The sequence below is a fragment of the Taeniopygia guttata genome, chromosome 20 (assembly GCF_048771995.1).
Source record: "Taeniopygia guttata chromosome 20, bTaeGut7.mat, whole genome shotgun sequence".
NCBI classification, from domain to species: domain Eukaryota; kingdom Metazoa; phylum Chordata; class Aves; order Passeriformes; family Estrildidae; genus Taeniopygia; species Taeniopygia guttata.
Window position 1 is genome coordinate 4,188,074 of NC_133045.1, and position 22,005 is coordinate 4,210,078.

At 41.8% G+C, this 22,005-nt stretch overlaps 1 protein-coding gene across 15 annotated transcripts in view; it reads left to right on the forward strand.

The window, feature by feature from the left end:
• PTPRT (protein tyrosine phosphatase receptor type T) overlaps window positions 1-22,005 on the forward strand; it is a 530,400-nt gene that overhangs the window by 288,801 nt on the left and 219,594 nt on the right. For all 15 annotated transcript variants that reach the window (XM_072917006.1, XM_030288709.4, XM_030288699.4 and 12 more), the window contains exon 7: window positions 10,558-10,851. In XM_072917006.1, the coding sequence (XP_072773107.1) occupies window positions 10,558-10,851 (294 nt within the window). The remainder of the gene's footprint in view (window positions 1-10,557; window positions 10,852-22,005) is intronic.

A 22,005-nucleotide genomic window follows, 5' to 3' on the forward strand; every position in this document is an offset into this window, starting at 1 on the left:
GAAGTGCCCTGAGTGGACCCAGCTCTGGGTACAGGTTGTGTCTGAGAGAGGAGGGATCAGTGTCACTGGTTGGGGACATGGTTGAGTCTGTGACTCACTGCCATAGTACTCTCTCCTGTTTAACTCCAGCCTGGCTGGTTCCTCAGTTCTCTGACTGCTCCCCATCAGTCCAGCACACCCTGGGGCTGGACAGGGATGTAAAGGACAACAGGATTTTTACTGCCCTGCTTTGCCTCAAGTGAAGTGAAGCATCTTGCCTCAGGCTTTTCCTGCAAACCTAGCAGGTTGCCAGGGATTAAACTCCTTAATCAATTCAGGCAAACCATTCCATGCTGCTTCCTGGTGGTCAATACCTCCAATCACTTGCCATTTCAGCAGCTTAGAGACTAATGATCCTTCATTCTGCAGACAGAGATGTGCCAGAAAGCAGAAGTTGCTAAACAGCCATTCTAGACAGAGCTATAAAATCCTTTTGCCTCTGTCCTTTCCCACCACCATCAGCTGGTAGCATAGCAACTGCTGAAGCTGCTTGAACTTGAGTTGACCTGAAATTACGTGTTTCTCAGTTTACGTGTTTATTAACGCCTTTCTACATTTTTGGTGCCTGTTAAGATTACATTTTCAGTCCCTGTGGGATATTAGCAGCCTGTTCATGCAGAAAGCAGAAACAGACTTAATAACATGTGATGGATGAGCTCAGATGGACCCTGGGATTAGAAACATGAAGGAGAGCTGAAGGTGGCCCTGAGCAGTGACTGGTGGTGAGACCCTTGGTTCTGGTAGGATGTGTATGCAGATTTCCATATAATTGTACAGACCTGGAGGAGCCATGAGGAAGAGCAGCATCCTCTAGGCTGTTTTTGCAGACTGTAGTGATGGAGAAGTGGCTGTTAAAGGAAGCAGAGTGAACTGGAAATCAGCAGAGATTGTAGTACCCTGGGATTTCTCACCTGGGGAGCAGAGAACTCAGACACAGGTTCATGAGTAACCTGCAGCTTGAATGATTGTTGGTTTAGGTGCAGTTGCAGCAATTTCTAATGGAGGAATGAGTGTTTTGGCCAGAGTTTCTGCAAGATTCCTATACTTTCATCTCCCTTGTTAAAGGTGAGATGATGCTTCGTGTGGCAGCACATTTCTCTCCCTCTCAAGATTCTTGATAGAGGTGCACAGAGAGAAATGAAAAACAATTTCTGTTTCTGCTCCTTGTTTTTCCTATGTGGAATGTGTTTGGAGAATTGTTTACCACAAGTGAGTGCTTGATTGGATTCTGGTGAGGATTGTTTGAGCCTGATGGCCAATCCAACCCACCTGGGGCTGGGCTCTCAGAGAGGGTCACCAGTTGTGTTAGAGATATTGTCAGAGAATGTAGTATGTAGTTTTAGTATTCTCCTTTTATATAGCATATTAATGTATTTTAGCATAAAGAAATAATTCAGCCTTCTGAATTGAGTCAGAAATCGTCATTTCTTCCTATTGGGTTTGCCTGCATTTACAATAGCTTAGTTCTCATATTTTTGTAATTACTGCATTCAGATATGTTCTTATGTTAAAGTTTAGCTTGTATTTCTTCATGGGTCACTTCCAGATTAATATAAAACCTTATTCCACACATAGCTGATGTGCCTGTCATCAAATCTGAGAAATGAGGGAAGCAGCAAAAAATAAAAATTATTAATTGTTGTGTAAGGAAAATACGTCAAAGTCTGGAGAACAGGATGTGGTTTAACCATGCTGGACGTGTTCTTTGTGGAGCAAAGCAGAGCAGTTAGGTGCTGCACAGAGAAAGTCATAGTCTCATTATTTTTACTGGTATTTTGGTCAAATTATACCTGAACCATTTTTCTGTGACACAGTCTCAGCAGATGGAACCAAGATGCTCCATTCTCAGAACAGTCTTAGTGAGAGAATGAAATCCTTTCCCCAGCAGGCACTTTGAGCACTGAATGATTAAATCAAAGAGCATCACTGTCACCAGTGCATGCTCTGACTGCATGGTTAAAAGGAAAGTGAATTGTGCTCACCTTTCCCAGAGAAAGGCATCATCATTTATCTTCATGTGATGAGTTTAAACTGCAGCACCTGAGTTCTGCCCTGAGTGAGGGCTTTCAGAGAGAATTCAAAGGGCTTAGAGGTGTTCAGTATTATTTCTTGGCTTTCCCCTTACCAGGCTGGTCAAGTACCTCTCTCTGTTTCACACTGAGGCCATGTGCTGAGAAAATAAAGAGTAAGGAGGTAAAATGCATCTTACCTCTATTTTAATACCAGTCAAAAGATGGGGGGAGCAGTTAATTTTATCTGTCTTAGATATGTACCTTAAGGTGAGCCCATTCTCTCCATTGGCAATTAAGAGAACCTGAGATAATTAGCACAGGCTGAAACATGGAGAAGCTGCTAAGTGAAAGTCATGCTAATTGTAATCAGCTCCTGGATGGTCAAAAGTCCTTGTGTTGGGCCTCTTGTGGTCCATGAAAGTTCCCTGTAAAGAGAGTGGCATCCCAGAAGCAGCAAGAAGCACATATTGCTCTTCTCCATGATGTGTTTTTGTAGCTGCTTTGCAGTTGACAAACTCAGAAAATTACACGTGCTTTAAAGCTGGGAGTTAATTGTCCATGATTCCAGCCCTGGGGAGCTTGTCATTCCTGGAGATTGCCTCCAGAGCCTGCCTGAGCACTGTGGAGGGCAGCACTCCCATCCACGTGGGAAAGGCTGCCTGCTGGCACTCAGGCTGCACAAGGCTTGGGAATGTGTCTTGCTGCAAACCTGGAGCTTCCTACACATCGATACTGAGAGCCTATAGCAACCTTTTTACTCTGTTACAGTGCAAATGATGACTCAAAGAGAAGCATTCAGGTCTAATCTATGTGAGTTCTTGTAATAAGCTTTACAATTAGAGCACAGACTCTTTCACCTAATTCACTTAATTTACACTGGGAAATGAGATACTGTTCAACTAATCCGATGCTATTCTCCTTATTAGAGAATGAAAGCATCCTCAGAGGCTCTGGTGGGATTCAGGCTAAGCTTCTGAGGCACAAATAGTGTGAAATGCTAATGAATTATCACGCTGCTGTAATTCCCACTTGGGATCTGGTGCCCCCCTCCATTAGCCTCTCACACCATTGTTGGCAGGAGGCACTGGGTCTGCACCAGCTCTTTGTGCACTCAGGATGACTCTGTACATGTTTGATAAGATTACATTGATACAGATGAACCTTCTTCAAGCGGGGTTTGTTCCAGCTGCCTTGCCTGGTGTCTTGGTTTGAAAAGACAGGAGTCTGGGAAGGAAGGCAAAAGCCTCCTGTGAAATTGAAAGGTAAACCCCCTCCCTCCAAATTGCCACAATTTCAAAATTAAAAGGCTCTCAGGTGAAAATATGGGAATAACAGTTCTTTGCTAGGAGAAAAATTAAATAAAAATAATAATAATAATAATAATGTAATTAGTACAAACAAAACTAGTGATAGAGTCATAAACCTGACACCCTGAGGAGTCAGGGTGTTGGTAATAGTCCAGTTAAATGGTGGCTGCTCCTCCTGCAGTGGCAGATGAAATGCTGCTGGAGCGGGGATCTGTAGAAGGGTGGAGTTTTCTCTGAAGGTCTGGTGATGGAGTAGATGGGCCTGGTCTTCCTCTGGGGATCCAGCGGGGAAGAAGCTGCTCCTCTGGGAATCCAGCAAAGGGCTGCCCTGGTGTCCCAAAAATGCTGATTTTATGCAGGTAGGGGTGCTTGGCTCCTCCCTCTGGGTGGAGCATCTCCCCATGGGATGGTGTAACTTTACCATCATGCAGTGAGACATTCAATGGCCCATTAACAGAAGATCTCTCCCCAGAGGGAGACATTGTTCTCGGAAGGGATAAGAAAACTGCCCAAACTCCAACAGATGGCAAATAGAATACATGCTTATCTTACAAGCAGGACACCTGGTGACTGCAGTGCTTTCAGGAAAGGGTTAAGAGGTTTTCTCCTGCTTTGCAGTAGCTCCTGGAAAGGTTGTTGTGTTCTCTTCAATCCTTGACAGCCCAGTTGCTTAGTTTAGAACACATACTCAAGTCACCAAGAGGCATTTCCTCTTCTTCTGGAGGGGAAAATACAGAGGGAATGTTTTCTCTGTTTTCATCAGGCTGATGGATCAAGTTCTCCCTTCATATCTGCGTACTGCACCTCTGCTGTTGGGAGATTTGGAGAGAACAGGCTGTAGTTTTTGAGTTTGAGGTTTTGAGGGGATGATAGAAGATGAGCATCCTGCCAAATATTTGGTCTCTTGCTCCACTGACTTTCTTTGGTGTTATTGATTGCTGTCCCCTGGGTTCTGCTCATCTCTTTTTTTAATTGCTGTTGTGCTGATTCTCTGACCACTTTGCTCAATTCTTTCACATTTTCTGGCTCATTTTTAATTTCTCCCTTGATTTTTGTATGTTAAATGTGTGGTGAGTCCCCTCTAGACAGAAACAGCAGCCCTTGAGGGAAAAGCAAAAGGAAAAAAAGCACATTGTTGTGGCAAATGAGTGTTTTATATCATAGAGTACTAATGTCACTTACTGCTGTGTTAGTAAATTCTGAGTTGGGAAGAAGCACCATATGGAGAGCAGTGACATGGAATTTGTCACCTGATCCAAAGAACAGAGCTCCATCCCACAGTACAGGAACACTCTCAGAGGAAAAGAGGTGTAAAGGTGATGTTTGGCTGCTGGGAATGTTCTGTCCATAATGGATGGTTTGGGTGCAAACCCAAACAGTAAATGCTTTGCACCTCTGAAATTTATAAACCTATGAAACCATTGCCCCTTGGTCTATGTAGAAATCCTAAATCTTCCCCTTCTCTCACTTTTCTGGATTTTGGCTTTAATTAAATATTCAAAATTGTTGATTTCAGAATTGGTTCTGGACACTTTTCCTCGGGCTCAGGCAGACCATATCATTCCCTGGTGCAATTTACGTGTCCAGGTGAATTAATGAATCATTTATTGCTGCTGCTGGCACACTTATAACACTTGACACGTGCCCCTGCTGTCAGCCTGTTACAGTACTGACAGATCTGAATGGCTCTCTTAGACAAAATCTATTAGTGCAGTGTCAGCACAGTGAAATCTTCTCAGGCTAAATATTGTAAAATCCAGGTGCCTTTTTTCTTTTGTGTAATAAATGGGAAGTTTGGATCATCACTAGAAAACTAAATTTACCTGCTGCATTTATGACAGTGGTAGCAAGTGTGGGAAAAAAGCAATGCCAGTATAAATATTGACATTCAGAGCTCTGAAGACTCGTTGTTATTGTATGAAACTAGAAAAAGTGCCTGTGCATGCTGCTCAGACAGTCTGGTTGTTGTGTAGAGAACTATAGAGATATTTTTATTCTGTGTTTTCTGCTTAAAAGAGTTTTGAGAAGCTTAAAATTCGGTTTCCTTGCCTTTCAGTCCCATCCTGATCAGTTTGACAAGCACAATCCATAGCTGCTTGTTTAGGGCATGGTGAGAAAAGCTTTTATAATTCCCATGAGTAGGGACTCGATCAGGATCATGTTGGAAAACACAAATCCTGCTTGTCAGGGAAAGGTCTTTGTGCAGCAGGTCCCGTCTTCACCTTTTCAGCTCTCAAAGAATAAGAACTTTTGTGTCTCTTGTGATCTTATTTTTACAATCTGTGCTCTGTCCTATGCATGTGAGAAAACAAAACATGGCATTGCTGCACTTGCTGATACAGCAGAGTTTTGTGACATTAAGAGTTCTTTTTGTCTAAAGCCAGCCACAGCCCATCCCATGCCAATGAGAGTTTATGGTCATCTTATCTCTACAGTTTATCAGGTGGTTTTGTTATGAAAAAGGGAGAAATTTTTAAAAAATCACATAAAATTCATAGTTTAGGAGATGCATCCAGCTGTTTCAAGGTTGCATTTTTTCTGTAATGTCTTTCTTTATGGATTATTTCACAGGAGAAAGTGGTAACAGTTGTTGAGGATTTTTCTCTAGGTTTTCAGTCTTCCCAGTGGCATCTTAAGGCTTCATGGAGCCAGTTATTCTTCCATCATGTAAAAATTGCTTAGAATTGCCTTGCTTAAAAAGCCAAATAGAGAAATATTCCAGCAGTAGAGTAGAAACACTCAGGGATATTTGCCAAATAGGAAAATAGGTTTGTTTTCCACAATAGTTGGAAAGTAAGTGTGTTAATGGTACTAAGGGTGTAAGAGTTGAGGAAGTGTCTGGGTGATGCTCTTTGTCACTGTAAAATCCCTGAATGGTTTAGGTTGGAAGGGACCTTAAAATTAATGTCATTCCAATCCCTGCCATGAGGAAAAGCCACAGCTTTTCTAGGCACCCTGTGCCAGGACCTGCCCACCCACTTCTAATTTCTGAAGATATTAGAAATTCTTCACAGGGGAGAATTTCTAATATCCTATCTATCCTTGTCCTCTGCCAGTTTAAGGCCATCACCCCTGATCCTGTCACTATGAATGATGGAATTTTAGGTGGCCCTGCAGAGAACAGGGATTTAGACTTGATCCTTGTGGGGCTTGAGATCCTCTGTGGTTCTGTTTGGTCTATTCTGGTCCTTCATGTTAATTTTTTCTCACACTCTTTGCATTACTAGAATTCCTGTCATTTTCAAGCTCCAGCAGTTTTCAGCCTTCTGAGCTGCAGACAGGAGCTGTATTTTCTGTTCTAACAGCAGGAGAAATGCACACCTCAATTTCCTTTGTGTCTGCACAACTGGACCTGTTTTTAGATTCAATAAAATATACCCATGGTCAAAAAAATTTTTTTTTTTTGAGCCTGATCTACATTTTTTTTTTTTTTTTAAGTGAACACCCATAATCATATTTTTCCATGTCATTCCCAAGTCTGTGTTGATTCAGTTGGATATCCCAGGGGCAGCAATCCAGTTCCAGATGTGTTGGTTGTTGGGGAGCCTTTGGTTTCCTCCTCTCTGTCTGGAGGAGGTGGGAAAGTGGCTGAAAGGGAGCACCAGGCCAGGCAAAGCTTGTGATATAAAATAGTGTTGGGATGAAATGGAGCTTAAAATATGGTTGTTCACAGTTACATGTGACAAGGCCAGTCTGTCACCATGTTTGTTTAATCAAGGTCAAAGAGAGATTTTAATTAAAATAGTGAGCTCATAACATCAGGCTGGTCATCTGTAACTGGCAAGTGGGTTTTGTAACAGAGAGAAAAAATGTTCTCCTTTATGTGCCAGTTTTGCTAAATAATGGGTAACTTGTTTAGATGGCTTGCAGTAATTTGGCAAAGAGTGATATTAAAAAAGTAAAAGCTTTTGCTCCAGTTGGTGCTAGTAGGAAATAATTCATTATTTTCAGTGAGGTGGGACTGATTCTTTAAAAACTACTGAAACAGCTGCTTATCCTTGTTCCTTAAATTCAGAAAATGGGAGCAACAGTTTAAATTCCTACTTTTATTACATTTTACAGCACCTGTTTTTTTTAGTGGTGGAGAAAGGGGAAAAGAAGGGAAACCACCATAACTTTTTTTTTTTTTGGTGGGGATGATTTGGATTGGGACAAAAGTAGGGAAGATGGGCGTGCTGGGTGACATTGTAATTTAAGTCTGTTTGGCAACAGTAGTTACTGAACTCGCTAGATGAGATCTTCATGTCTGCTTAGCAGGATAAACTGTTCTATTAATTAAGCTCAGTCCCATAAATCTCTTCTAAGTTGGCATCAAATCCCAAAGTAACCTGTATCATGTTGCTTTTGAAATCTGCAGCCCAGGAGAATGGAGTTTAATATTTCATTTGTCTTGTGTTCAGCTGTGATGTGACTTGTAAGATGTAGCTTTTGCATTGGGAATAAAAATAACCAAGTCTCTCTTTTAATTGCCTTGCACCAAGAAACAAGTAATAAACTGCTTGTGATCTATATTAATGTGATTTTTAATGAAAATGTATCCACACATGTTCTGTGAAAACAATTTTCTTGAAAAATAACTTTGTGAGTCAAAACATAATCAGCCTGGCATTTCATATCAGAAAAAGATTCTGGCAAGAGTTATGGAATAGTGCAGAATTAAAGTAGAAACAGACATTCCACAGAAAACATATCTGGCATCACTGATTTTTGTTCATGTTGGATACCTGCTGCAATTACAATTCAGATTGTTTTTTCTCCAGAGGTACAACGCACAACTCCTGCAGTCAGTCTCAAGGAGATAGAATGATTTATTGTAAACAGGTAAAGGGGATTAAATCAAGCATAATTTCAGTTGATCCTCTTGTATAACAGTTTCTTTCTCTATACTGAGCAGATCTTAACCTGAAAGAATTATCCTGAGGGGAAAATCCAATCTTCTTCCCATAATGTTGTACTGGAATCCTTTCTTCCACATTTCTGTGGGTCCTGGATCCTTCCAGTTATTTGAGGAATCACTTCTAGGAGAGAGGAGTTTAGAATGACTCCCACTGAACTCCAAATTTCTTATGTTGTAAAATGTATGCGTTTCTTTTTCTGAGACAGATCACAGGATGGCTTGGGTTGGAAGGGACATTAAAGTTCATTGTCCACCCCTGCTATGGGCAGGGACACCTTCCACTATCCCAGGCTGCTCCCAGCCCTGTCCAGCCTGGCCTGGGACACTTCCAGGGAGGGAGCAGCCACAGCTGCTCTGGGCACCCTGTACCATGGTTTTAAGCCTCTCTTGATCAAAATGTTTTTTTTGTCACCTGATTTTCACAAGAGAATAGAGTTTGTGTCCTCTGGGCTGAGGGCAAGCCGCATCAGATTGTGGCAGAGGGAAGGCTCGGCAAGATTCAGGAAATTGCTCATGATCTTGCAGAGTTCAGCTCAGGTTTTCAAAGCCACAAGGTGTATGCTATTCATGTGGTTTCCAGAATGCTAGTGTTATTTACACTGACAGAGAGGGGAAAAAGAATAATAAAAATCAGGCAGGCAACCAGAGCTCTGTAGATTTTTATTTTTTTTTTTTGGTAGCTTCCATCAAAGGGAGTTGCTGAAATGTCTTTTATCAGCTTGCTTTGCTTTTCATCGAAGAGGTAGTACTCAGTAGCTGGTTCCTGCTTGCTTATACTGCTTCTCAAACACCCAGGCACTCTTCAGGTCTCATGCAGACTTTCTTGAGTACCTTTGCCCGTGAAGTTGAGCAAACTTTGCAATCAAACCATAGGAGGTGTTGATTTACAGTTGCCTTGGAGTTTTCTTTATTCTGAACTACCAAGAGCCCCACTTAGAGCCAGTTCCAACAGCATTCTGGCTGCTGGGCTTGGGAAGTTTAAATTTGCTAATATTGTCTCAGCCAGTGCTTTGATTAGAAAATTAACATCTGTTGTTTTTCCTCTATTTTTTTTTTTTTGGGGGGGGGCGTAAGATCAGAAAATGAACAAGTGATTTGAGTTTTCCTCTTGTTGCTATTTGTCTCATGTTAAGCTTTAGAATTTGGCTGAATCACAGCACCACGATCAGTGGCTGGGGTATTCTGCTGGGTCAGGCCACAGGGCAAGGAAAGGGCTGTGCTGAAACCCTTTTATTCATAGTTTGTGCTAAGGGCACTCAGATGTCTTTATTTAGGGTTTCTTTCTCTCGCTCTCCAAGATGCCGAGTGCTGTTGTTCACATACTTAAAAGAGGGAGCAAGTATAAACCTCAAGGTGATCTAAAAGGCACTTTTAAAACAGAAAACTGCTTTGTGGTTCCTGTATTTTTACAGGTATTTCTCAATTGGTAGCACAACCCCCAGTGCAAGGGGGCTGAAATTTGAGCACAAAAACCCCAAGCCCAATTCTTTCCACTAACAGATTAAATTCTTATAAAATATTTGGTAAATGAGAGGGGGAAATCATGCCTTTGTGTCTTAGTTTGAAAAGACAGGAGTCGGTGAAGGAAGGCAAAATCCTCCTGTGAAATGGAAAAGGTAAACCCCCTCCCTCTGAATTACCACAATTTCAAAATTAAAAGGCTCTCAGGCAAAGATATGGGAATGGGAATAACAGTTCCTTACTAGGAAAAAAACTAAATAAAGAAAAAAAAAATGTAATTAGCACAAACAAAACTAGTGATAGAGTCAGAAACCTGAGACCCTGAGGAGTCAGGGTGTTGGTAATAGTCCAGTTAAATGGTGGCTGCTCCTCCTGGAGTGGCAGATGAAATGCTGCTGGAGCGGGGATCTGTAGAAGGGTGGAGTTTTCTCTGAAGGTCTGGTGATGGAGTAGATGGGCCTGGTCTTCCTCTGGGGATCCAGCAGGGAAGAAGCTGCTCCTCTGGGAATCCAGCGAAGAAGCTGCCCTGGTGTCCCAAAAATGCTGATTTTATGCAGGTAGGGCTGCTTGGCTCCTCCCTCTGGGTGGAGCATCTCACCATGGGATGATGTAACTTTACCAGTCATTCCGTGGCCCATTAACAGAAGATCTCTCCCTGGAGGGAGACATTGTTCTTGGAAGGGATAAGAAAACTGCCCAACCTCCAACAGATGGCAAATAGAATACATGCTTATCTTACAAGCCAGGACACTTTGTTACAAAAGGGTTTGGGACTGCACAGAGACCTGATGGAAATTTGAACAATGTTTTTTGACTCCTTGTGATGTGTTTCTGTCCCCAGAGCCTCCCACCCCGATCGCACCGCCGGAGCTGCTGGCCGTGGGCGCCACGTACCTGTGGATCAAACCCAACGCCAACTCCATCATCGGGGACGGGCCCATCATCCTCAAGGAGGTGGAGTACAGGACCACCACAGGCAACTGGGCAGAGACCCACATCGTGGACTCTCCCAACTACAAGCTGTGGCACCTGGACCCCGACGTGGAGTACGAGATCCGGGTGCTGCTGACGCGCCCCGGGGAAGGGGGCACGGGGCCCCCCGGACCCCCCCTCACCACCAGGACCAAGTGTGCAGGTGAGAGCTCTGCTGTTTCCACTTCCTGAGAGATGCTGTGCCACACATCCCTGCTGCAGGTGCTTCGGCAGGGCTCTTAGCTGGTATTGGGAATTTGGATGCATCCTGGAATATTTTGTTTTATTCCACAGCCAGGTATTTGAGAATTGTTGGTTTGATGCTGTGGTTTGTATTGCCACAGTGTGAGGCTGCTTTCTGTTGGAATAGGCAAAGAACTTTTTCTTTCCAACCAGTGCTGCAATAAGAAAATTGTTCTTAAGACCAGGCTGTGATTACATTTTTTACCTCTAAGTGCAGAACAAAATTTATGCTGTTCTTGGATAGTGGATCTGCAGTGGATATTAACAAATTGACACTGATATCAGTTTGAATGCACTGTGGTGAGGGAGAAAAATGTAAAAATAATATTTTTTAAATTATTGTAATTTATTTAGTTTACTAATTTTTAAAAATTGATTTTATTTATTTAATTTTAATAGTAAACTTTTAAAATACATTCTTGTATTCTATTTCCCTCCTAATTTCTGACAAAGGACTGTATTCAAACACTTGGAGCACTGTCCTTTTCTTGTTCATATTGGAATGGATCAGCTCTGATCCAGGGGCAGAAGTAGTCTGTCTTTCTTCCTAAGCCATATTGGATTTCCTGTGAAGAACTGACGGATGATGTTGCTCATGTTTCAGATATATTGGCTATTCATCCTGTTGTCATACATTAATCATTAGCCATTAAGGGAAATCAAGCCCTGTGCCTGGCAAGGGGATGGGCAAAGCACTTTTCTGCCTCACAGATTTTTTTTCCACCACACAACTTCATTTTCTTGCATTTTTGTAATTTTTGCAAGGTCCTTACCATGGTGTGAAGAAAGAACAGGGATTAAAAGGCATTCTCTCCTTTTGCTGCAAATCCTCCTTCCCTCCCCACAAATTAGTGGTTTAGAACACGAGGATTTAAGAAGTGAAAACCTTATAAGAACATTCTGTTTCCTGTTATTCTTTCTGATCAAACAGCAAATCTGAACTGGGAAGAAGGCATCCAGAACACCCAAAATCTGGATGGGATGGAATTAAGCAGTGCAGTGTTGGTGGCAGGAATATTTCCAGCAGCATCCTCTTTCTCTACCAAGAGAGGAAGCCTGGCAGGCTGATTGTGTTTTGGGTGGCACATCCTTTACTATGAAGGTTGTAAACTAGTGAACATTGAGTGCCCCTTTGAAAAGATTTGGTTAGAAATAAATCTGAGCACGAGGCCTTGACATGAAGGTGTTGGCTTGGTTCAGCACCTGTCCTTTGGTAGAACACAGATGTCAAAGGCTTTGCAGCAGCTGTGTGGAAAGCTTGAGGTGACATGGATGATATCCTGGCCTGTTTAGGAAGTTGGCACATGTTCTGTTTCTCACCTTCTGGCTTTTTTCTCCTTTCCTAGTGTGGTAAAATACTCTGACCTCACCAGAAGTCACTGCAGGCCTGGCCTGGGACTGTGCATTTGCAGGTGGAAATGTGGCGTGCTCAGATTTGCTCTGGAGTTGACGTGTTGTCACTTTGCAGTCACACTCTCTGCAGCGGCCAAACTTGCAAGCCTCTCTGCCTTACCTGTAAAAAAGGCTGGGTTTGGCTTAATTCAGGAGTTAAGATAAAAAAAGTTGACTTTGTGCTTAATATTGTGAACCAGATTGTTGAGTTTCCTGCCCAGTTCAGGTATTGACTGACTCGGAGAAGGATGACGTGGATAATTCGTTCAAATTGGCAAAGCTGAGGCACTTTCTGTTTTCCATCCTATTTTACTAATGAAAATCTAACTGGAGAAGGTCATTCTGTTAATGTTAGCTGTCATACAGGCCTTGTTGAGATTGATGGTGATGGCATTTCTGTTTTGTTTAGGGCACTGGGTAGGAGAAATTGTAATAATCTTGATCTAAGCATGGACCAGGAGGAAGGGAGAGACTTAATAGCTAAAGATGTACAATTTCACCAAATGCCAACTGAAATGATAGACAAGAAAATGCAACTCATTATTCCAATTTCCATACGTCGTGGAACTCCTTCAAAACACCATTTTGAGGGTAATTACACAAAACTTTCATGGTGAAGATTTTCAAAAATGTGCTGAACTGAGAAAACAGCTCTGCTGCCTTGATTTTCCTAAGAGTACCTAATGAATGACATCAGGGAAAATTGAGGGGTTTTAAAATCAAGGGATGAGTGATGCTGCTTTTTTTTTAATGTGAATTTTTTGGCTGTTTTATTATTTGTCTTTACTTTTTCTGAGCAAGAGGGAAGTACCAAACTCTCACATATTTGTATGCAATGAGCAGGTGATTGGAGCAGCCCAGTTCTACTGCACTGTTTGGTTTATTAGGGCCACAAATTAAGGTAACAAAATTGATTGCACAAGTGAGAGTAGAGACCATCACCTGTACTGGAGAGACATTTCCTTATTTAAATTGCTAGAAGTTAGTGTGACAGTAAACAGAAAGTGGCTGCAACCTTCTAAGAGAGGGAAGTCAATATCCCTTGAACTGAATTCTCTACTCAGGCTCTTTTCACATAGAGACTGCTTTTTTTTGAAGTTGCAACAAGATTCTTATTTAGAGATGAAAATGAGGATGATTTGGGAAGGACCATGCTTCTCTTCCACTTCAAACAACAGAAGTTCATTTATAAAGTTGCCTTTGTCTGTTTTGTTTCTTGACTGTCAACTTTGCATCACAGCAAAAGCATGGCCAGGAAGGTCCAGCATGAGCTCAGATGTCATATCAACTCTTACAAAATCATTAATAAGTTTCAGATTTTGATCACACTGAATGGAAGTTGTCTATATGGAGTTGAAAGGCTTTTTTTTTTTTTTAAATCAGATAAAACCTCTAAGTTAATTATGAAAGATCCTCCTCTAAATGAGCATAAAGAAGCTTTATTAAACTGGATAATATCTAAATTTATGTTAGCAGAATGTGCCCAGACATGTAACCCCACTGATGATGCTTTTGGTGTTCTACAGGACAGCACTACAAGACTTAATTAATATTTGATCCATAGAAATAATACTGAAAATTACATCCTAGCTTACCTCCTCCAAGGGAAAGCCAACCACCAGAAAATATGGCAAACCCTGCACAAATGATTTTTCGTTTGTTTTTTACAGATTTTTGTAGTTTGGATTTGAGTTTGCTTTTTTCATGGACTGTTACAGGTTGTGACTTGGGATAGGAAAAGATGAAATGACCCTGAGGCATAACCCAGTAAAGTGTCAGAGGGAAGAGTTGTCAGCAGGGAATGGGGAAAAGAGAAAGATTGGTTAAGGTTAAGACCAGGCATGGGGTTGAAGGTTGGTTAAAGGAAAGATTGATATAAAACATTAGTGTTTATCTCCAAAATAATAGGTTGAGGAGATAACAGGATTAGAATAAAGTGTTTGAACACAATTCCCAATAATGCCTTGCATTCAGCCCTGGTTCTCTAAGTTTGGGGCCTTTTTAGCCATCCTCTATAGATAAACACAGCTTTTAAAAGCCTTGTTCCATGGCCTTTGTTCACAAGTGTGTGCTTTGTGAAGCTTGAGGCTTATTTTCTTCTCTGTGCTTATTGACTATTCCTCTGCTTTTTTTTTTTTTTTTTTTTTTTTCTTCCCCTTTCTTCAGTTTCCACAGAAAGGAAGAATAGGGGGAAAGTTGTTTTTTAGCTCTGGTGGATGGAATAAAGGGAAAAATTTGCCTTTGAGGTCATTATCCTGCAGGGAATCTCATCTGGAAACTATTTGCTTCTAGTGGGGCAAACTCACATGAAAAACAAGGCCAAAGAGTAATATTTAAATGAATATTAATAAAGGGACAGAGTAAATACTTTCTTTATGATCAATACTTACTCCTGATTAAAACACTGTCTGGAAAGGCTGCTTTGAACATTTGCTTCCCTTTAGCTTCATTAGAACATTGTCTGATCTTTATTAGCTGTTGAGATTAAAGCAAAGGAGCCCCAGGGGGATCCTCTCTCTCTCTAAAACTCCCTGAAAAGAGATTGTGGCCAGGTGGGGACCAGGCTCTGCTCCCAGGGAACAAGTGGCAGTAGGAAAGGAAATAGTCTCAGGTTGTGTTAGGGGAGGTTTCAATTGGATATTGGGAAAAAATTCCTTACTGGGAGGGTTGTCAGGCATTGGAACAGGCTGCTCAGGGCAGTCCTCCATCCCTGGGAATGTTGAAAAGATGTGTGGATGTGAACATGGTGTATCAGAAAAATGCGGCGAACCCCATATGTGGGGAAGAAATGATGATGTCTGCTCCACATCAGAAGGCTGAAGGATCTGCTTTATTAAAACTATGCTATATTACATTAATATACTATTTAAAGAGACACTATCCTATTCTACATACTTACTTCTTACTTACCTAACTAACAAACTCGTGACTCTGTGCTGAGAGCCCGAGCCACAGCTGGATCCATTGGTCACTGACCCCAAACAACTTCACCAGAATCCAACCCAGCCATCACTGCAGGTGAACAATCTCCACACCACATTCCACAGGGGGAAAGCAAAGGAGCAGAGATAAAGATTGTTTTCTCTTCTTTTTTATGTGCTTCTCCTGAGAGACAGAATTGTGTCTCTCTGTCCAGAGAATGGGAATGTCACACCTGGTGGTGTTGGGTTAATGGTTGGACTCTGATCTAAGGGGGCTTTCCCAGCCTCAGTGTATAATTCTCTGCCTTTTTGGATGATAACAGGTGACTTAGGGTTAATGGTAGATTCTGATCTTAGAGGGCTTTTCCAGCCTTGGTGAGTTTATAATTCTCTGCCTTTTGGCAGAGACTTGGATGTTGTTGTTGGAATTGTTGTTGGATGATGACAACAGGTTGTAAAATGACTTGTAAATGGGGATAGTTTTATAAAAATGACTTGTAAATGGGGATAGTTTTATAACCTTGTGGCTTGGAAGAAGGAAACTTCAATCTGACAGAATTGTGTGGTAAGGATTGGGAGGGGAGAAAAAAAGTGCTGAGAAACCCCAACATCTGCCCCCCAGAAAACACATGGCAATGATTCCTCATGGAACAGGCTTGTGTTCGTAGGATACTTGTCCTCATGTGAAAAATTCCCACAGCTCACAGGCAGCCTCTCCCTTCAGATAAGCTGCTGGAGGCTGCCTTAATCACCACAGGGTGATTTAGCTCTTGCAAAAAGAGCAGTTGTCAAGATCAATACTCAATTTTTGGTGTAGGCCTAGGGAAATAAAAGTTAGTCTTAAATGATGGGGCTGAATTTGATACTCTCTTTGAAAATAGCCCAGATAGAGTGGCTGATACAAATCCAAATGATCTGAACAGTCTGAGTTTGATATGGTGCTGCCAAGTAGTTGGAAAACTTTTTCCTCTGGTGGTTCTTAGCAGGTGACTTGGATGCCATGAAATCTAATGAAGTTTACCAGCAGTAAGCAGCTTTTGCCCTTTTTTGTTGGTTTAAGAGAATAGTTCCAAATCTATAAAAACATTTGGTTTTTTTGGTCTATTACAGGTGTTAGAAAAAAGAAGGTATTTGCACACTGTTATGAAAAGTATGAACAGCCATGAGCACATGCACCAAGTATGAGTTCAAAAGCATTTCTTTCTGGTTTAATTTTAAGGTGATATCTCCCATTAAATAGGAAACTTCCACATGTCAATGTGGAAAAATATGATTCAAGGTTGCTACACTGCTGCCTTCATTTTTTTTCTCAAGCTTATAATGAAAAACAATTAAAACTTGGATCTGTGAGTCAAAGCACTGCACAAGAAGGATATCAAGAGTTTTGAAAGAGTGTTCTGTATAACTGATTTTTCATATTATCGAAATCACTGTTTCACAGACTTGGAGCTACTCTTAGCCTTGTGCTGAAAGACTCATTAATTTCCCCTATTAAAATGAAATTTTAACTCTTGGCTCCAGTCTTCTGTAACTATAAAAGGAGAGGGTGAGGGAAATAGAGGCTTTTTTAGCAAGTGAAGGAAAACTTTATCATAGAATTCTAGAATATTCCTGAGCTGGAAGAGACCCACAGGATCACCCAGCCCCTGGCCCTGCACAGACCCCCCAACAACCCCACCCTGGGCACCCCTGGGAGAGGTGTCCAAACACTCCTGGAGCTCTGGCAGCCTCGGGAATGGCACAGCCTGAGGTCTGAGTTTGGGTCTGTGGATCCCCAAAGCCATTCCAGGGACATTCCCTACCTTGATGATTGAAACTCTAATTTCATTCCACCTCAAATAGCCTTTGGCATGTCAGCCAGAGGGATTAGAGTTACAGGAATACAATATTCCTTCATTTTGATCCTTGATCCCCAGTTTGTGCTTGGAAACAGCCTGATAGCATTGCTGAAAGATAGAGGCTTCATCCTAACGGATTAAATCCCTTTGCATGCAAGATGATGATTTTCCCCTGCAAAATTGATTAAATAGATAAATATTTCTTTATTTCTGTTTTATTCCTTCCCCCTCCTCACTTTTTTTTTTTTTTTTTTTTTTTGTTGGAGTGGAAAGACATCATCTACCCTTTGATTAATAAGTGAAAAATGTGGGGGAAAAAAGAAAAGGTGATGACAAATGTCTAATTGGTTTCTCTCCAAGTTACACCTGGTTTCACCCACAGAGGTGTCTCGGGCAAGTAGCATCCCTTTGAGGAACCAGCAGGATCAAGTTGTGGCTGTGTTGTTTGTAGCAATTTGGTTGCCCTGGAAAGCCACCTTTCAAAGAATAGAGGAGAGAATGGATCTGTGAATTATTTACTGGAAAAGAATTCGAAAGAAGGAGCAGCTCTGTTGTCCGAGATGTAACAACAGTGACAACCTATATGGGACAGAAAGAATCTGGGAGGAGATGGAAAGGGGAGCAGAGTGCTTTGGTGCATTTGGAGAGGCTGAGGGAATGCAGGACTCCTGAAAAGCCAGATTGTTGGAGCTGACAGTGTTGGTGTTCAGGGACACACAGAATCACGGGATACGATTATCTGCAGGTGCTTTTATTGAGAGCTCTGGGAATCAGGGGTATAGACCCAGATCTGACTCCAACATGGCTTTTGAGCTGAACATATTTTATATTCCATCATTATATAACTTACATGTTAATTATTAAACTTATATTGTTTTATTGTATACATTGACTTTATTCAAGCATGAGTTTCTTGTGATCTTTCTTAGGCCCCTTACCACAGTTTCTCATGATTATTCTTATGATTGAACAGTAATTATATTTAATTAATAAACAATCATCACATCTAACAGTTATATAATTTATCATGTACTAGCTACACAGGTGCAGTTCTAGCAAGGTACAAGGCCTACATGTACCTAGGGTATTTATTTTTTTCAGGGCCTACTAAGCTTAATTTTCCTTTTAACCCTAAATCCCCATGATTTTAAAACCCTTACTATCAACAGGACCCTTGGTTTGGCATGAGGCTGTGATCCATCCAGAGTTCAGGCACTAAATTTCATGTGTGGGAAAGCAGCAACATGCAGAGGCAAGTCTGGGATTTACTGCTGGAGCACATCAGTGTGCCATAAATCTGATATTTGTTTCCAGCACTGACCAATCCCCAAACCCTCCTGAGTCTCCCAAAGCATGCTCCCGACTGCCTTTAACCATGGGACATATGGTGTGGAATTTTCTTTATCCTGATCCTTGCAGAAGATCAGCTTTTTGTCCTGGGGCCTGGGGATTGATTGCCCTTATCTTAGTCTGCATAAATACAGTTCTGAATATAAATCCAGACACAATAGTGCTTTGGTCTGGATTTTTTTTTTTTTCCCAGAGGGATTTTGCTCATGATGGATTTAAATTCTAGGGATTTACTTTTTTTTATCTGCAAAGACAGTTTGTTATCCAGGAATGTTTTATTTTTATTTTTATTAGGAAGAAGTCTAGTTATTCATTTCCACATCACACTGTTTTCTGCCTGGTGCTGTTGCTGTTTAATTTAATATTTTTCCAGAATGTGGTTTGAATTTAGTATTATTTTTGGAGTGGGCAGGCTGGTCAGGAAGATGACAACTTCCAGAAAGGCATAAGGCTCTTATGCCAAGAACTGTTCTCACTAATGGTGGGATTTCACAACTTCTCCCAAAAGAAGGGAACCTTCCCAGCTCTTGTTTTCACACCAGCTGAATTTAGGACACTGTTCTTTTTGATGTTTCTTGTCTCCTGAGTTCTGTCCAGGCTTCCTCCCAAACAGCTATTCTTAATCTGAAGAGGCAAAAATAGAGAAGGAGAGGGGAGAAAACAAAACAAAAAGGCCTAAAACAAAATCAAGAAACCCCATTCTGTTTTGTTGGACTCAGAAAAATCCTCGAGCACGGCTTGACTTTGTGGTGTTATAGATGTGAGGCAGCTGAACATCTGCTCTTCTCAGGGAAAAGTGGGTTTGAATCAAATCTGGAGGGAATACAAACCAGCTGGATTTTTGCTGGGTGTGTTTCTGGGTATTTTGCTGGGTGATTTTTTCAAGGGTGTGTTTCTGCAGCTTGAGGTGCTTGAGAGTGTCCAGGGAAGGGGCTGGAGAATCCTGAGGGAGCTGGGAAGGGGCTCAGCTGGAGAAAAGGGGGATCAGGGGGGACCTTGTGGCTCTGCACAGCTCCTGACAGGAGGGGACAGCCACAGGCTGGGTTCTGCTCCAGGGAACAGGGACAGCAGGAGAGGGAACAGCCTCAGGCTGGGCCAGGGGAGGGGCAGGTGGGACATCAGGAGGAATTTTTCCGTGGAAAGGATGGTTAAACATTGGAAGTTGTTAAACATTGACCAAGGAGTGGTGGAGTCCCCAGCCCTGGAGGTGTCCAAGGAGAACCTGACCATGGCACTCAGTGCTCTGGGCTGGGCTGGGTGTTGGGGTGGGGGTAAATCACAGGTTGGACCTGATGAACTGGGAGGTCTTTTCCAACCTCAGTGATTCTGTGTGAATATGCTGGGCACACGTGAAGGTTCTGTACGAGGTCACTGACAGGACAGGCCCATGAATTATTTTGGATACTCAGGGCTGGAGTCTGGACACAAGTGGTGCCCAGAGACACCAACCAAAATTGCCTCAGCTGCTGTTACCCAGCCAGCCTGGGTTAACCAGGGAGCTGGGTTCTTTGTGCACAACACAATGGTGGTTGAGTTTTCTTGTGTGCTTTTGGATAATTGTGTGATTCCTCTTTTCAGCTCGCTTAACAAAATCGTAGAGGGAGGGAAGCAACATAAGCAGATATTTGATGTGTTAATAACTTCTTCCCCGCTTGCTTGTGCAGCTTCATTTCAGCATTCTCAGTTTAAGGGTTTCTCCACTGTGGGCCTAAAAATGTCACTCTTTGGCTCATGCAAACCTGGCACTGCTTTGCCCAAGTCAGCATTTTATACCCACTGAAAATCTGCCCCACCACTCGCAAAAACAGGCCAAGCATTTTCCCTCAATTGTCACTCGGTCCCCTGCTAAAAGCAATTTTATTTAAATTGCATGGTGTCTTTTAGTCTTCAGTTAAGAGGCATCTTTCATAAAATCTCATCCCTTATTACCATGTTATTACTGCCTCTGTTGGCTTTCTGAGGGTGCAGGAGATGATCGCTTCCAGCTGTGGCTTTATCCCAGCGTGAAAAGCCCAGTCAGTGGGAGGGAGCTGGGGAAGGAGGATGCTGTGTATGTGTTCCCATTGAAATGGGGCTCAGGAGCACCGGGGGGAGGTGCCTTTGCCTCCTCTGTGCCATAACCCATCCCGGGAATCAATGACAGCCCCATCCTTGCAAAGCATCCATTCAGGATTTGCACAGTCATGATCCCATCTTTGTCCTGGGACAAGTGTTGCTTCCTGCTTGTGTTTCTCTTGTTGCTTTTCCAAAGGCAGCTGAAACATAAATGACTTTCATTTTCAAATGTGTTTTTAATACACACAAGTCTGCATTGAAAAGCACTCAAATAATAAGTGATGCTGAGAGTTTATACGCTGGAAGTGGCCAATTTTAAACGTTTCAAAGAATAAAATGCACATTAATTTGCTTTCATGGATGCTTTAACATAGAGTGCAAAAGCCAGGCAGAGGCAAAATTGAAGAGAGCACATTTTCACCATGCTAAGGCTTTTAACCCTGAGGCATTTGCAAGACATTTAGGATTGGAGTTCTTCCTCATATGTTTAGATGTTTTACATCTTGTCATAAATATTTTACCCTTTTATTTTTCCCCAGTGGACTCTGAAATGTTGAGATGAACATGAATTCTTGTTTAACACTTGGCAATTCATGCAGATGAGCAGGGGTTTTGCACAGCTGGGGAAAAAAAGGAAAAGGCAGCTTGGTGTCTTAAATCATGTTGCAGAACCAGCAGATGGAGTATGAGAGTGCAAAACCCACTTGGCAATGCTGTGTCTGTCTGTCTGCACCACCACCTTGCATTTTCATATTGTTTGAGCTTGAAAATGGACTTTTAAAAGTAATTTTTAGCCACCTATTCTGTCTAAGAGCATTCCTGCTACCTGTTAAAGGCAGTACCTGAACATGACAAAACCAGAGCAGAGCTCTCATTCCCTTTGGGGAGTTCTGGGATCCCTTCACAGCTCCCATTACAGGTGGAAAACAAAGATCCCCAGTCTGCCCAGGCCATGGATTTGTGATCCAGCTGATTGCCATGGCCTTGGGAATGGATTGCAGGATTTACACTTGGCCACCCTTTTAATTATTTGTTATTCAACTGAGTGTAGTGAGGAAAAGGAAATGCTTTCAACTCCTTTAAACTTATTTTTGGTTTTTTTTTAGTTTCATAAACTAAAAGCTTAAAAGCTTTGGACTTTTATTTATTGAATTTGTTTTTCTTTAGCTGGTTGTTTTTTTTTTTTTTTTTGGTTTTTTTTTTTTTTTAATGTGAAGCAGTGGAATATTTTAGGACTTCAGAAATAATACTGAAGTACAAACCATAGCTGTGACAGCATCAAAGTACTCCAATATTGCTGGGGAGTCTTAGAGGCCTGAGCATCCAAATCACCCTGACAGTTGTTATTATAATGTATTTTGCTCAAGATCCACAAATCCTCATTTCAGCTGCCAATAATCCTTCAAATTATTAAACTAAATCTTGGTGCAGAGACCATCAGAAGGGGGTTGAAAGCAAGACCACAACTCACAAGATAACATAATCTGAAAGCCTGAACGTCATAATTTCCTCCCTGTG